Genomic DNA, 16611 nt, shown 5'->3' with positions numbered 1-16611 from the left:
AAGCACGGATGCATGGGCATGGATACAGAGAGAGAGGCAACAGCACAAAATAGATTGGAGATAGTAAGGCAGGGAAGAATTGAGGCTTAGGTAGATGGCAATGCGGGCTATGAATGGGCAATAATGGGCTGTATTAAAGCTAGCACATGGCATGATAGGACCCGGGGGTGTGGGGATAGGACATGGATGAAGCTGTTCAGGCTTTAACATTATTGAAGTTGATATTGAGTCCTGAGGGCTGCAGAGTCACCAGGAGGAAAATGAGGTGCTGCTGTTGCACTGAGCTTCACCGGACCACTGCAGCAAGCCCGAGACAGAGATGCTGGCCAGAGAACACACTGTGTGTTGAAGTGGCCGGCAACAGAAAACTCAGGGAGATTTGAGAGGTGGAAGCGCAGTGATCACTGAGATCCCTAGCACAGCTCAATAAACTGCTTCTGTCCACTCAGTCCCTCCTCTGTCTCTGTAAGAAAATACTCTTTACGCAACGGAAAGATTCTTGGCAGTGTGGAGGAGCAGAGGGATCTTGGGGTTCATGTTCACAGCTACCTGAGAGCTGCCACCCAGGTGGACAGAGTTGTTAAGAAGGCGTATGGTGTGTTAGCTTTCATTAATAGAGGGAATGCGTTCAAGAGCCGTGAAGTTATGCTCCAGCTATACAAAAGTCTGGTTCAGCCACATGTGGAGTATTGTGTCTAGTTCTGGTCACCTCATTACAGGAAAGATGTGGAAGCCTTGGAAAAGATGCAAAGGAGATTTACCAGGATGTTGCCTGGAATGGGGGGATGGTCTTATTAGGATCGGTTGACAGATCTAGGGCTTTTCTCTTTAGAACAACGAAGGATGAGAGATGTCTTGATAGAGGTGTACAAAATGATCAGGGGTATAGATAGAGTGGACAGCCAGAGACTTTTTCCGAGGATGGAGGTAGCTTTTACGAGGGGGCACAGTTTTAAAGTGAAAGGAGATAGATATTGGGGAGACATCAGAGGGAGGTTCTTTACTCAGAGAGTGGTAGGGGCGTGGAATGCATTGCCGGAGAGGGTAGTGGAGTCGGCCTCATTAGGGGCATTTAAGCGGCTATTAGATAGGCACATGGATGATAGTATAAGGTAACAGTGGAGGTTAGATAGACCTCAGGATTCGGGTAAAAGTTCGGCACAACATTGTGGGCCAAAGAGCCTGTACGGCACTGTTCTATTCTTCTATTTTCTAAGAAACAGGAGCAAAATTAAGCCATTCAGCCCCTAGAACCTGCTCCACCATTCAACCATGGCTGATGTGTTTCTCAACCCCAGTCTCCTGTCTTCTCCCTGTAACCCTTGATCCCCTTACTAATCAAGAACCTAACTAGCCCTGTCTTAAATACACTCAATGACTTGGTCTCCACAGCCCTCTGTGACAATGAGTTCCACAGATTCACCACCCTCTGGCTGAAGAAGTTCCTCCTCATCTCTGTTCTAAAGGGTTGCTCCTTCACTCACTTAGGGCTGTGCCCTAAGGTCCTAGTCTGTCCTACTGGTGGAAACATTTTCTTCATGTTCACTCTATCCAGGGCACTCAACATTCTGTAAATTTCAATTAGATACCCTCTCATTCTTCTAAACTCCATTGACCACAGACCTAGAGCCCTCAACTGCTTCCCACATGATAAATCCTTCATCCCCAGTATCATTCTTGTGAACCTCCTCTGGACGCTGTCCAAGGGCGGTCCATCCTTTCTTAGATACAAGGCCCAAAACTGCTTAGAATATTTTATAAACAGTTTGACCTTATACAGCCTCAGCAGTACAGCCTTAGTCTTGCATTCTGGCCCTCTTGAAGTGAATACTAACTTCACATTTGCCTTCCCCAGTGTCAGTTGCATGTCAACCCAAAAGGAATCCTGAACTTGGTCTGACAAGTCCCTTTCAGTTTCAGATTTCCGAAGCTTTTCCCCTTTAGAAAGCAGTTTACGCCTCTGTTCTTCTTTCCAAAGACTTACAGGCAGTTTCAGGTAAGCACACATAGGTACTCATCATAGATCATAGAACTATAGAGTCCCTACATTGTGAAAGCAGGCCCTTCAGTCCAACAAGTCCACACCGATCCTCGAAGCATCCCAGCCAGACCCATCCCCCTATAACCCAGCTAATCTCGACATTCCTAAACAATTTAGCATGGCCAATTCCCCTAGCCTGCACATTTTTGGGCTGTGGGACAGAACCAGAGCACCTGGAGGAAGCTCACGCAAACACAGGGAGAATGTGCAATCTCCACACAGACAGTCACCCGATGGTGGAATCAAGCCTCGGTCCCTGCTGCTGTGAGATGTAACCACTGAGCCACCATGCTGCATCTCATTTCTCACAAAATTTCAGCGGGGGATCGTTTCTGAAATATCAACCTCCATTTGAATCAGACCCTTTCTCATACTGCCAGTTCTGTCTGTTCCTTTTGAAGCTTCATTTCATCTCATCCCTCTCTCTCTCTTTCTCTCTCTCTCGTTGGCCTTTGTATCCAGAGGACTGGAGTACAAGGAGACAGAAATTATGCTCCTGTTACACAAAATCCTGGTTGGACCCTACTTGTAAACTGTGAGCAAATCTGGGCACTACACCTCAGGAAGGATGTATTGTCCTTGGAGGCAGAACCACATAGTTTTACAAGAATAAAACCTGGACTTTAGGGATGAAAAGAGATGACAACAACTATGTCTGCTTTCTTGAGGACTTAGAAGTTTCAGGGGTAATCGACTGCAGTTTAAAGATGTCAACACAGTCGATAAACTATTTCGACTAGCTGGTTGTAGTTTCTAGAACTAGGGGACGTTGTCTGAGAATTAGAGTTAAATATTCAAGAGAGGTGTTCTATACACAATGGCTGGCAGAGGTTTGGAACTCTTCCACATATGGCAGGGGATGCAGGATCTCAATTTGATTTTTTTTTGGCATTTCTCATGCATCTTAGTCATTGACACCAATTGTGCCCACCCCCTCCCCCTCAACCTGCCTAACTCAAATCCGTCCTAGTTTCAACTGTGATTATAAGTCTTTCTTTCTAACCAGACTTGCTCTTGTTCTTTGTCAGATCCAGTTGTTTCAAAGCGTTTGGCTGGCATGCGGTCAGCTGTGGTTTCTCTCATTATCACCATCACCCAGTGTGTCCTGTTCTCGATATCGGCGACTATTCCTGTCCTGGAGGTTCAGTATTTGTCGTTTATCTTACAAGTGATCAACCATTCCTTCCTGTATGGGGGAGATGCAGCCTTCATCAGCATTTTGTAAGTCCGGTCTCTGTCACCTGGTGGGAAACCCTTCCACATGTTTAGGAATGGGGAGGCAATGGGGAGGTATTACCACTGATCCAGAAGCTCAAGTAAAGTTCTGGGGCGCCCAGGTTCCAATCCTGCATTGGCAGATGGCGGGATTTGAAGTCAATAAATATAAATATGGAATTGAGAATTTACTGATGACCATAAAATTGCTGTTGAATGTCGGGAGAAAAAAGCCATCTGGCTGAGTAATGTTCTTCAGGGAAGGAAATCTGCCTTCCTTACCTGGTCTGGCCTCCATGTATCCCCAGTTGATTGGCTCTCAACTGCCCCTGTGAATTGGCTCAGCAAACCCCTCGTTGGTATCAATTGCTCAACCTGTACCAAAAGGACCGCAGCGGCAGCTCGCCATCATGTTCTCAAGGGCAGCTAGGGACAGACAACAAGTGGCTGGCCAGCAATGCCCGCGTCCAATGAATGAGTGAAATGAGGCCAAGTGCCAGCCAGGTAAGTCTGGGTGATGCATTGAAGATGGTGTGGCGGTAATGTCAGCTGATTAGCCGATTTTCTCCACTTCTCTGCCACTCTGCCAACGTTTGGGAATTTTGGCACCACTCAGGATGCGGTAGGGAGCGTGACTTGTCCCCCATCCAGCACTTTCAACAGCATACAGTAGCAGCACCTCAATGTGCACTTCTTCGGCTCCTTTGCCAACACATTCCAAACCAGTTAACGCTTTCAGCTAGGTGAAAATGATCAGCAGATGCGTCAGAATGCCTCCTGTAAGTACCACATTTGGAATTACCTTCACTGCCACTGGTTCAAAATCCTGGGCCTACATTCCTCATGGTACTTTGGCTGCATCATGGCTGGTTTGCAATCTAATGCAGTGTGGAGCCAACTTTGTGGGTTCAATTCCCCTCACGGCCTGAGGTTAACAGTAGGGTCTCTCCTCAACTCATCCATCCATCTGAGGTGCGGTGACCCTCAGGTTAAACACGACCTCTCTCTCTAATGAGACAACAGCCTTATGATTGGATAAGACTATGGCAGGTGACCTTTACCCCACCATGAGAGTTATCATGGATTAAAGACAATGAGCGACTGGCAACAGATGTTGTACCAGCCAACTGATGCCTACACACCACGGAGGCACGTGAAGTGGTTTCGATGAAATTGACGTTGAAAGGTGGCCTCAGGGATAGTGTCACTGACAGCTATCATTGAGTGTTGCGGAAACGATGGCAATACCTTTCTCCAGAAGGAAGCCATCCTATTCTTACTTGGTGTCAATGTAACCATGGATCCTGAGCAATGTGTTCGCAAGTCGCTCAACTCAAGTTCAGTTATGGAGGGACAATGAGTGGCAATATCCTCATCCCATGTTGCCTCCCACAACACTTCAAAAACCAAACAATTTTAGATCTTTTCCACAGATAGTAGGAACAGCTGATTCTGGAGTCTGAGACAACACTATGTAGAGCTGGATGAACACAGCAGGCTAAGCAGCATCAGAGGAGCAGGAAAGCTGACGTTTTAGGTCTGGAAATTTCTGAAGGGCCCAGGCCTGAAACATCAGCTTTCATGATGCTGCTTGGCCTGCTGTGTTCATCCAGCTCTACACCTTGTTATCTGAAACCTTTGCCATTGTTTGCAAGGGGAGGCAATGGCCTAGTGGATTTATCACTGGATTGTTATTCCAGAGACACAGGTAATGTTCTGGGGGCGCAGAGATGGTGGAATTTGAATGCAATAAATATCTGGAATTAAGAATCTAAAGATGATCGTGAGTTAATTGTCTACTGTTGGAAAATTCTATCTGGTTCACTAACGTCCTTTTGGGAAGGAAACTGCCATCCTTACCTGGTCTGGGCCTTCATGTGACTCCAGACCCACAGTAACGTGATTGTCTCTTAACTGTGCTCAAGGCAATTAGGGATGGGCAAAACATGCTGTCTGGCCAGCAACAGCCTCGTCCATTGAATGAATAAAAACAAGGACTTAGATTCTGAGGTTGAGTGTTTATTTTTTAGCTGCTCTGGATTTCAGAGGTGAGTCAGTTGTTTAGAACCTCATCATTCTAATGTACTCAAGAAGGCTCTAATTGAAAAGATGTTTGAAACTAGAATTCTTTGAATATTTGATCAAGGTATAAAGCAAAGTTTTTAACCAGAGAGGAGTATGATCCTATAACTCATTATGAAACAAAGGTTTTCAGGGTGATGTGCGAATGAATTAATGGGATGCCTGATAGACATATGAGAATGTCAATTCTGTATTGACTGGATAAGTTGAAAACATGTGGATGGTAGTTTGCATGTAACCTGTGATAAAGTGAATGTATCTGGTCTTGATAGCAGTGGGGAGGGGAGATTTACCAAAATGTTACCTGGGCTGGATGGTTTCCATTATGAAGAGAGACTGGAATTGTAAACCTTAGAGCAGAAGAGACTTGGGGGAATGGTGCAGAATTAAAATGTATAAAATGATGAGGGGAGGGGCGTAGACTGGAAGCAATCTTTCCATTGATGGGGGGATCAATAATCAGGGATATAGATTTAAGGTTAGGGGCAGGAGATTTAGAGGAGATATGGAGAAATTTCTTTCATTCAGAGGGTGACGGCAATCTGGAACTCACTGTCTGTAGGGTTGGCAGAAGTAGAAACCCTCATCACAATGAGGAGTTATTTAGATGCACATCAGCAATGCCAAGGCATACAAGGCTACGGGCCAAGTGCTGGGAAATGGGATTAGAATAGTTATCTGATGGTTTTTGTCCTGCACTGATCTGATGGGCTGAAAGACCTGTTGTGGTGCTGCAAGCCTCTACTATTCAAGAGTGTGTTGATTGGACTGTTACTGAACATCTTGCTCATCGTCATTCTCTGCCTTGTTTCCTTAATTCCTGTTCTTTGTTTTTCCCTCCAGGTACCCTTCCTGTCATTTTGGGAAGATCTATGGTGTGGGACAGACACTTTCAGCGTTTATTTCGCTGCTTCAGTACCCTTGCTTCGCACTGATCCAGGGACCCTTGAATAATGACCCTCTCTTTGTGAGTGTGTGTCACAAATCAGGATGTTCAGATCTCCCTGTGAATATCACTAAACAAAACATCAAGGGTTAAATATGAAGCATGTTCGGAAGCATTAACATTGGAGTGAGGTAGCAGGAAGAGTGTCACAGAGGGTGGGGAGCAGACAGAAAGCACAGGGAGACACAGGATGAAGAAAGAGAGGAAGAGAGATGGAACAGGAGAAAAGGTAGAGAGTGTAATTAGAGATTCTTGAGTGAAAGAAATGAAGAGAGTGTGTGTGTGCATGTGTGTGTGTGTGTGTGTGAGAGAGAGAGAGAGAGGGAGAGAAGAACATGGTGGAGGAGAGGTACTTGAGCATTGGGAGGGGGTGCTGGGAGAGAAATCGGTGTAAAGAAGTGATTGAGAGAGTGAAGACAAAGGAAGAGAGAAGTGAAATAGAGGCGAGAGGCAGTAGGGGTTGGGGAATGAACTAAGTGAAAGGGGGTAAGAGGGAAAGGGGAGTTAGAAAGACAGTGAGGAGCGAGAGGGTGCATAGAGAGAAGGAGGGGGGGAACCCTAGAGAGAGAGAGGAGAAAAGTGAGAAACGGAGAGAGAGAAATGAAGGGATGAACAAGGCAAAGAAGGGAATGAGCAGTGTATTCCTGATGCCACTATTTCGGAATATGATCAGACGAGAAGTGACTTCCAGTTTCCAAAAGTGAAGACAGATATGTAGTTGAATTCACACCCCCCTTATCATCTGTCTCTGACTCATATAAGAATCCCAGGATATAATATTGGAGAAAGCAAGAACTGTAGATGCTGGAGTCAGAGTCAATACTGTGTGGAGCTGGAGGAACACAGCAGGTCAGGCAGTGTGAGAAGAGCAAAAAGTCAACATTATGGATCAGGACCATTTGCCAGGAGACCTGAAATGTCAACTATCCTGCTCCTCTGGTGCTGCCTGATCTGCTGTGTTCCTCCAGCTCTACTCGATAATATTGGAGACACTGAATTGTAAGAGGGAAGTTATGCTCAATGTAAACAACTCATTTATGACAGAGGGCATGTATTTTGCACTTAATTTAGGAAGATTGTGATGGTTACACAAAGGAAGCTGCGGTGATTGACAAAATTTTCCTGAGTGAGCGATTTCAGTGCAGGCCAGGTAGGAGATAAAAGGTAGTTTTCTGTAAGGCAAATAGCTTTCAGAGGAGACTTCACTGAAATCATTCAGAGATAATAAGAACTACAGATAGTGGAGTCAGAGATAGCACAGTGTGGAGCTGGAGGAACACAGCAGGCCAGGCAGCATCAGAGGAGCAGGAAAGTCAACATTTCAGGTCAGGACCCTTCACCAGAAGACCCAAAACACCAACTTTCCTGCCCCTCTGATGCTGCCTGGTCTGCTACGTACCTCCAGCCTCACACTGTGTTATCTCTGTTTTCACTGAAGTCATTACGTGACTATACACTGACAATAAACAGGAACAGATATGGTTTGTCAACAGTACTGCTAACAAAAAAAATTACCAGGATGTTACCTGGACTGGAGAGTCTGAGTTGGGAAGAGAGATTGGACAGACTGAGGGTGATGGCGAGGGTGTTTTCCGTCGAGAAGAGGAGATGGCAAGGGGACTTGAGTGAAATGTATAAAATTATGAGGGGCAAAGATTGGGTAAAAATGTTTCCCTTTGATGGGGAGGATCAGTAACCAGGGGTACGGATTGAAGGTAAAGGGGCAGGAGGTTTAACGGGGATATAAGGAAATCTTTTTCAACCAGAGGCTGGGAATCTGGAGCTCACTGCCAGTTCAGGGTGGTAGAGGCCAAAAGACTCAACACATTGAAGAGGAATTTAGATGAGTACTTGCAATGCAGAGACAGATAAGGCTATGGGCCAAGTGCCGGGAAATGGGATTGGGATAGTTAGGTGGTCGTTTTTGATGGGCACAGGCATGATGGGCCGAAGGGCCTACTTCTGTGTTGTAGGCCTCAATGACTTTCAGAGAAGACAGGTTTAAGATGATTAGCCAATGCAACAAACATAAGGGAGAGTTTAGACAAGAAGTGGCACATTGCCTTCCGAAATGCATTGTTTCAACTAATAAGGGACACCATTCCAATAGAATCTTAGATTGAAGCACAGAATCCTTACAGTGTAGGAAGACACCATTCAGCCCATCAAGTCAACATCAACTCTCCAAAGAGCATTCCACCCAGACTCACCCGTACCACCCTATCTGCATAAGCCATTTCTCAGGGCTAACCCACCTAGCCTGCATAGCAATGTACACTATGGGACAATTTAGCACGGCCAATCCACCCTAACCCGCACATCCCTGGGCACTATGGGACAATTTAGCATGGCCAACGCACCCTAACCCGCACATCCCTGGGCACTATGGGACAATTTAGCACAGCCAATCCACCCTAACCCGCACATCCCTGGGCACTATGGGACAAGTTAGCACGGCCATTCCACCCTATTTCGCACATCCCTGGGACACTATGGGACAATTTAGCACGGCCAACCCACCATAGCCTGCACATCTTTGATCTGTGGCTGGAAACAGAACACCCAGAGGAAACCCACGCAGACACGGGGAGAACGTGCAAACTCCACACAAACTGAGGGTAGAATCGTACCCAGGTACCTGGCACTGTGAGGCTGACCTATCCCCTCCCTACCTCCCCACCTACACTCTCTCCACCTATCTTCTTTACTCTCCATCTTCGGTCCGCCTCCCCCTCTCTCCCTATTTATTCCAGTTCCCTCCCCCCATCCCCCTCTCTGATGAAGGGTCAAGGCCTGAAACGTCAGCTTTTGTGCTCCTGAGATGCTGCTTGGCCTGCTGTGTTCATCCAGCCTCACATTTCATTATCTTGGAATTCTCCAGCATCTGCAGTTCCCATTATCTCTAATGACTGGGACAAACTGGATTTCCTGTTGGAAACTGCATTACAGATACATGGAAAAGATGGTGTTCCTCGATTTTGGAGCTCCAATCTTTCACGAAAGGAAGGTCAAGATTGAATTTGTGGTGATATTTTCATTGCTGTTAACTTTTCTTTCCATTTTGATACAGATGAACATTGGATTCATCATCCTAGTAATCCTAACCTACATACATCCCTTAAACCTGTACCTGCACTGGCGAAAGGAACTCCAGCAAAGAGTCACCATTAAGAGTCCCCAAGCTGGGGTCAAGATACAGGGAGTTGAGCTGACGAAGGACACAGATATCTGAGCTGCTCATCAGTTTGTGTGTGTGTGTGTGTGTGTGTGTGTGTGTGTGTGTGTGTGTGTGTGTGTGTGTGTGTGTGTGTGTGTGTGTATGTGTGTGTGTGTGTGTGTGTGTGTGTGTGTGTGTGTTTGTGTGTGTGTGTGCACAAATAGGATATAGAATTGTACATCACAGGAATAGGCCCTTCAGTCCACGATGTTGTGCCAAACATGATACAAAATTAAGATAATCCCTTCTGCCTGCCCTTGGTCCATATCCTTCCATTCCTTGCCTATTCATATGCTTACCTAAAATCCCCTAAAACACCCCTATCATTTCTGCCTCCACCACCACTCCTGGCAGTGTGATCCAGAGTCCTACAATCCTCTGTGTAAAACAAACTTGTCTCTCACATCTCCTTTAAGCATCCCCCTCTCATTAAATGCATGCTCCCTTAGACATTTCAACTCTGGGAAGAAGATTCTGACCATCAACTCTATCTATTCATCTCATAATTTTATCGACTTCTATCCAGTCTCTCCTCAGCCTCTGCTATTCCAGAGAAAACAATCCAAGTTTTTTCTAAACTCTCCTTAAAGCAAATACTGTCTAATTCAGGAACATTTTGTTAAACCTCTTTTGCACACTCTCTGAAGCCTTCACATCCTTTCTGTGATGTGGAAACCAGAACTGCATGTCATATTTGGTCTAACCAAAATCTTATAAAGCTGCAACATGACATCCTGACTCTTGTACTCAATTCCCCGACCAATAAAGGCAAGCATGCCATACATCTTCATTACCACCCTATCTACTTGTGTAGCCACTTCCAGGGAGATGTGGGCTTGAACCCTAACAGCCTCTGTACCTCAATGATGTCCATGTAGACAATGTCCACTGCTCTACCTTCATCGATCACTTTTGTCAGCTCCTGGAAAACTTCAATCAAGTTAGTGAGACATGACCTGCCCCTGCACAAAGCCATGTTGACTGTCCCTAATTAGCTCATACTTTTCTAAATGAGTTTCAATTCTATCCCTCAGAATTCTCTCCAATAGCTTCCCAATCGTTGATTTGAGACTCACCGCATATGAGAGTCTATATGTTTCTGTGTGCGGAGTTTGAATATGTACGTGTAGGCCCATGCCCGTTGACTGTATGCAGTCTGGAGATTATTTTTTTCAGTATGTGTACAGTGTCAACATCTATCTGTGAGGGTAGGGTCTGTTGCGGAATTAGAACGTAAACATAGAGCATTACAGCACAGTACAGGCCCTTCGGCCCTCGATGTTGTGCCAACCTGTCATACCGAGCTGAAGCCCATTAAATTGTTTATGATAAAGTAAATACAGTCACCATCATCTCAGAGCTCCGCTCTACCATTAGAGAGAAAGAGATCTGGTGGTGGGGAGAGGGCAAAAATGTGGGACTGTCCTGGGCAGCTCAGCTGGTCCGGGAATTAGAGCCGCACTGTTGCTGCTGCCGTGCACAGAGATAAACCGAACACCTCCTGGGTGGTGTGTGTTACAGCTCAGGAAATGTGCCAACAGGGTCTCACTGGGAAAACTGGTGCCTCGGAGTGGCGAGTTTCGGGGGCACGATCAATGAGGCGTGAGCAAGCAGGATGGGTGGGCATGGAACGGCTTTGGGTGTTCATGTTGCAGCATGCGACTATAAAGCTCTGCAGAATCAGTGTACATCAGGTGGATTTGTGCTGCTGTGGGGTTGGGGGGAGTCAGAATATATGAGTGCATAGGTCAGTGCTGTGCAGGCACACGGGCTGTAGGAGGGGACATCCAGAGCCCACACAGTTGGGATGAACAGGGTGGCTGGTGTACAAGGTGAGGATCTGCAGGGGTGAAACTGCACACGGTATGGGTTATGACACCCAGTGGGAGGGGGATGTGAGATTTGGATCTGAGATAAAGCACAGAATTATACCTAAGCCAATCCAATTATTTATTTAAAAGTATCAATGAGAAAACCCTCTGAATCTGATGATGACATGAGTTGCACGATTCTGTAATAGCCTACTCAGAAAATGGAATCATTTCGTGATGAATAAACAGTGTTATCTATTTTGAAGGCAATATGTTTTTTTTAAGTCAGAGGGTCACCCTACACCAATCTCCCTCCATGCTCTCCTTCCACTTTCATCTCTGTTTCTCTCCCTTACCACATTGTTTCATCCAACTATCCTCCCTCTTCATGATTTTTTTTTTCACAAATCTTCCTGCAGCCCATCTCCCCGTTTCCCCATTCCTTCAGATTGTCTTTCATTTTTCCTTTTCCCTCTCTCCTACGTCTGTCATTCTCTCCGATTCACCTTTCTTCCCTGATTTCCATTTGCCTCTTTCTGCTACCATTCATTTCCTCTGTCTCTGCTTCTGCTCCATTCCATCGCGTTTCCCATTTCCTGGGCTTTCACACAACTCTCCCCATTGCATGCCACCACTCTAGTGCTGCCTTTCTCCCTTTCTCTTCAGTCACCCCCTTTCACCTCCCCCCCGCCAAGTTTCTATAGCAGCACTTTCTCGTCTCCTGATCTCACATCTCTCTAGATCTGTTCTGGTCCCAGTCTTGATCCCCAACATTTCCGTCTGTGCACTTAGAACATAGAACATAGAACATAGAACATAGAACAGTACAGCACAGAACAGGCCCTTCAGCCCACAATGTTGTGCCGACCATTGATCCTCATGGATGCACCCTCAAATTTCTGTGACCATATGCATGTCCAGCAGTCTCTTAAATGACCCCAATGACCTTGCTTCCACAACTGCTGCTGGCAACGCATTCCATGCTCTCACAACTCTCTGCGTAAAGAACCTGCCTCTGACATCCCCTCTATACTTTCCACCAACCAGCTTAAAACTATGACCCCTTAAAACTATGACTTCTGAATAGGTTGAGTGATTCTCTTTTTATGATTGGTGGAATTGTCTTCAGCAGTGACCTCTGGGATGAAATCCCATGAGGTTGTTGACTTGCTCGCCCAGCTGGCTTGTTCTCGTTCAGAAGTTTCATCACCATGCTAGGTCACATCACCAGTGGAGCCTCCAATGAAGCGATGATATTCTACTCCGCTTGTAAGTTACACTCTCTGGCCTGTTGTAGTGAGTAGCATCATTCCCAGGTTTGATCTGTATGGGTTTGTATATGAAGTCCAACTCTATATGTTTGTTGGTTTAAGTATGGGTGGAGAACCATGACTCTAGGAATTCCCATGGGTGTCTATGTTTGGCTTGAGGTGCTATGGTTATTAGTTCCAGAAGTGATACTACTCACCTTAATGGACCAGACAGTATAAATTCCAAGTAGAGTAGAATAACATCGCTTCATTGGAGGCTCCACTAATGATATCACCTAGCATAGTGATGAAACGTCTGAACAAAAGCAAGCCAGCTCGGCAAGTCAACGAGCTCATCCACAACCTGAGCTACAGATCTTTGCCAAAATGAAATTCCATTTCTAGTTGCAAAATCTCAATGCTGTGCCCGTCCACTAGGCACAAGTTAAGAGTGCAATAGAATGCTCCCCACTTTCCTGGATGGGTGCAGCTCCAAAAGCACTCAAAAAGTTTTACACCATCCAGGACAAAGCAGCCCGCGCACCCTGGCACCCCACCCCCACTTGATTGGCACCACTCGATGCTCAGGAGCAGCAGTGTGTACCATCTGCAAGATGCACTGCAGAAATTCACCAAACATCCTCAGTCAGCACCTTCCAAACACCCGATCATTTCCATCTCGAAGGACAAGGGCAACATTTACATGGGACCCCCATGCCCTGCAAGCTCCCCTCCTAGCCACTCCCCATCCTGACTTAGAACTGATTATCGACTTCAGAAAGAAAGGAGCAGAACACGGAACTGAGGTTGAGAGAATGAATGGCATCAAGTTAGTCGGAGTGATGATAACCAGTGAACTGTCCTGGATTTCCCACGTAGATGCGACATCAAGAAGGCACAACAATGCCTCTTCTTCTTCCTCAGGCGGCTCAGGAAATTTGGCATGTCCAGAAGGTCCCTCACTAACCGTTAGAGATGCACGGCTAAAAGCATACTGTCTGGGAGCATACCGGTCTGGTATGGCAACTGCTCTGCCCAGAATCATACGAAACTGCAGAAAGTGGAGTGCACAGCCCAGATCATCGTGGAAGCTAACCTCCCATCCACGGACTCCTTTTGCATGGCTCGCTGCCTGGGAAAGGCAGCCAACAACAAAGACCCATCCCACCCCAGTGATGATCTCCTACGACCACTTCCACCAGGCAGAAGATACAGAAGTCTGAACACAGGCACCAGCAGGTTCAGGAATAACTTCTTTCCAGCTGTTATCAGACTGTTAAATGGACTCTAACCTCAAATAATGGAACCTGCAATGTAACCTGTATTCCTTTCAGTCTTTTTGATCTGTACATTCTTTGCTTGCTGTGATCTGCCTGTACCATTCGCAAACAAAGCTTTTCACTGTATTTTGGTGCATGTGACAATAAATCTACCAATCAAATATATCAGAGATAACAGCTGGATGAATTCAGCAGGCCAAACAACATCAGAGGAGCAGGAAGGCTGACGTTTCGGGCCTAGGAAGAAGGGACTCAACCTGAAACGTTAGCCTTTCTGCTCCTCTGATGCTGCTTGGCCTGCTGTGCTCATCCTGCTCTGCACCTTGTTATCTCAGATTCTCCAGCATCTGCAGTTCCTACTATCCCAGAACCAAATATATCAACCTTCCTCCAATACCGCCAGGACAGAGGCTTTGAATTCCCTCCCTAAGGGCACACTGGGTCTACATACAGCACATGGGCAGCAGCGGCTCAAGAAGGTAGCTCAACATGGCAATGAGGGATGGGCAAGAAATGCTGGCCAACCAGTACAGCCCATGCCCCACAAGTGAATAATTATTAATTTTGATGTGATCCTGCCTCTTCTCAAACTCAAATGAGCAGGCAGATGTCGCAGATAACAGGACAGGTTTTTAACAGTTGGGAGAGATGCAGTAACAAATTCGAAACTTTCATGAGCTGCTCATGACTTTTCATGATCTCAATGAGAAGGCCCGACTGCCCAATTGCTACCACCATAAGGGTGCATGTTTACAACCATAATCTGTTTTCTTTGTCTCACAGCACAGGCAAAACATTAAAGCTGAAAGTGATACAAAGTGAATGACTAAAAAGGAATACGGAAAAGAAATGGAAAATTATCTCAGACTCCAGCATTGGCAATTCCTACCATCTCTGGGAAATTCTGCAGATCAGACGTCAGCTGGAAGGGGTGATATTGAGAGCAAATTAGGTTCATGTCCCTTGTTATCCCTCGTCATTGAGATAGACAGGTTTCATTATCATGAGGCATGAAGTATATTTTCCAACACACCCCCACCATAAATGTATTGGGTTTGCAGCAGCGTGGGGCATTTTGCTCTTCCAGATAATCAAGACAAACTCAGTTGTCTTTCAGATAATGGTGAACATGTCAATTATATGTTGCATTTTTCTCTTTGGAGCAAGCACTCATCTTTAGCTCATTGTTACATTCTCAGGTTGAGCCATCAACCAGTTCAGATTGAGATAACACAAGCGTGGAGCTGGAGGAACACAGCAGGCCAGACAGCATCGGAGGAGGAGGGAAGCTGACGTTTTGGGTCGGGTCCCTTTTTAAGAAATGGGCATCCTGTTTGAATTGATCAGTTTGCTGTCACTGCAGCAATTTATTGATCACGTCTGGGGGAAGCCTGTGAGAAATCAGGTGTAGTGTTAACTGCAATGTCACAGCCCTATCTGATACAGATTTCAAAAGCATGGAGTCTTCCATCAAGGAACTGCACAGTCCTGCTGGTCGTGTATTATCACACACACATACACAAATAAAAGATTATACTTGAAAACTTAACTGTACATCCTCGTGTTTGTATCTCCTTCAAGCGGGCAATCGATTTGAGATTGTGAAAAGTCATGAATAAAATATGAAACCAGTAAACTTTTGAAGCCAGCCGAATGAGACAGGCAACGCAAATTCAGCTCAAGGGCTTCCTTTCTGTGTTTCGACCTGCCTGAGTCTGAGTTTCTCTCTGTCTCTCACGCTCTTTCTCTCGAATTCTTTCTCGAGTTATCAAGTCGTACAGTGTGGAAACAGACTCTTCAGTCCAACGCATCCAGGCTGACTAGGCATCCCAAGCTGAACTGGTCCCATTTGCTAGTGTTTGGCTCATATCCCTCCACGCCCTTCCTGTTCGTGTACCCACCCAGATGCCTTTAAAGTGATGAAATTGCACCAGCCTCCATCACTTCCTCTGGCAGCTCGTTCCACACACGCACCACCATCTGGTCCCTTTTAAATCCTTCCCCTCTCACCTCGAACATATGCCGCCTCGTTCTGGACTCCCCAGTCCTGGGGAAAAGGGCTTGGCTATTCACCTTATCCATGCCTGTGATGATTTTTTAGACCCCGTTTAGGTCATCCCTCAGCCTCTAATTCTCCAAGGGACAAAGTCCTAGCTGACCCCAAGGGCCTGGTCAAGAAAATTCGGGACAGTCGGGCACAAACGAATCCCTAGAGAGGTGTAGGAGTAAATTTAAGAAATTTCTCCAAACCAGGTAACACGCTGCACCCTCTTCAGTGGCCAACATGTATTCCATACCCTGTTAGTCCTGCCCAAGTACATCTCCCCACACTTATTTGAATTAAATTCCATTTCCCAATGATCAGCACATCAGACCAAGCCATCATTTATCCTCCTGTGATCTAAGGCTGCCTTCCCATTTACTTACCACCCATCTATTTCCATATCATCCATGAACTTACTGCTCAATCCTTCTACATTAAACTCAAAAGTGCTCACATAAACCAGAAACTACAAGCGCTCCAAACTGAGGGTTGAACCTGAGTGTTATGATGCCTCAAGTGATGGGAGAGGTTCAGAAGCTGAATGCTTCCCAGTAACCTCAATCAGTGAGGGAACTGAACCCATGCTGTCAGTGTTGCTTTGCATCACTAAGCAGCCAACTGAGCTAACCAACCTCCAAGGATCAGCACATTGTGAATGAATTAATTTGCTCTGCTATCTCTTGTGGGCACCAGTGTTGAGAATTATCGTAGAGGAAGTGTTGAGC

The 16611-nt window shown here is 46.0% G+C and overlaps 1 protein-coding gene across 1 annotated transcript in view; it reads left to right on the top strand.

The window, feature by feature from the left end:
- LOC125449507 (equilibrative nucleobase transporter 1-like) overlaps positions 1 to 11577 on the top strand; it is a 52408-nt gene extending 40831 nt beyond the window's left edge. Inside the window, exons 11-13 of the mRNA XM_048525320.2 lie at positions 3070 to 3262; positions 6182 to 6305; positions 9355 to 11577. Coding sequence (XP_048381277.1) covers positions 3070 to 3262; positions 6182 to 6305; positions 9355 to 9516 — 479 coding nt within the window. The 3' untranslated portion in view covers positions 9517 to 11577. The remainder of the gene's footprint in view (positions 1 to 3069; positions 3263 to 6181; positions 6306 to 9354) is intronic.
- Positions 11578 to 16611: the final 5034 nt, after the last annotated feature.

This window comes from Stegostoma tigrinum, chromosome 46, assembly GCF_030684315.1.
Source record: "Stegostoma tigrinum isolate sSteTig4 chromosome 46, sSteTig4.hap1, whole genome shotgun sequence".
Taxonomy (NCBI): Eukaryota; Metazoa; Chordata; class Chondrichthyes; order Orectolobiformes; family Stegostomatidae; genus Stegostoma; species Stegostoma tigrinum.
The sequence above is the reverse complement of the archived record's forward strand: the minus strand, read 5'-3'. Positions and strand labels throughout refer to the sequence as shown.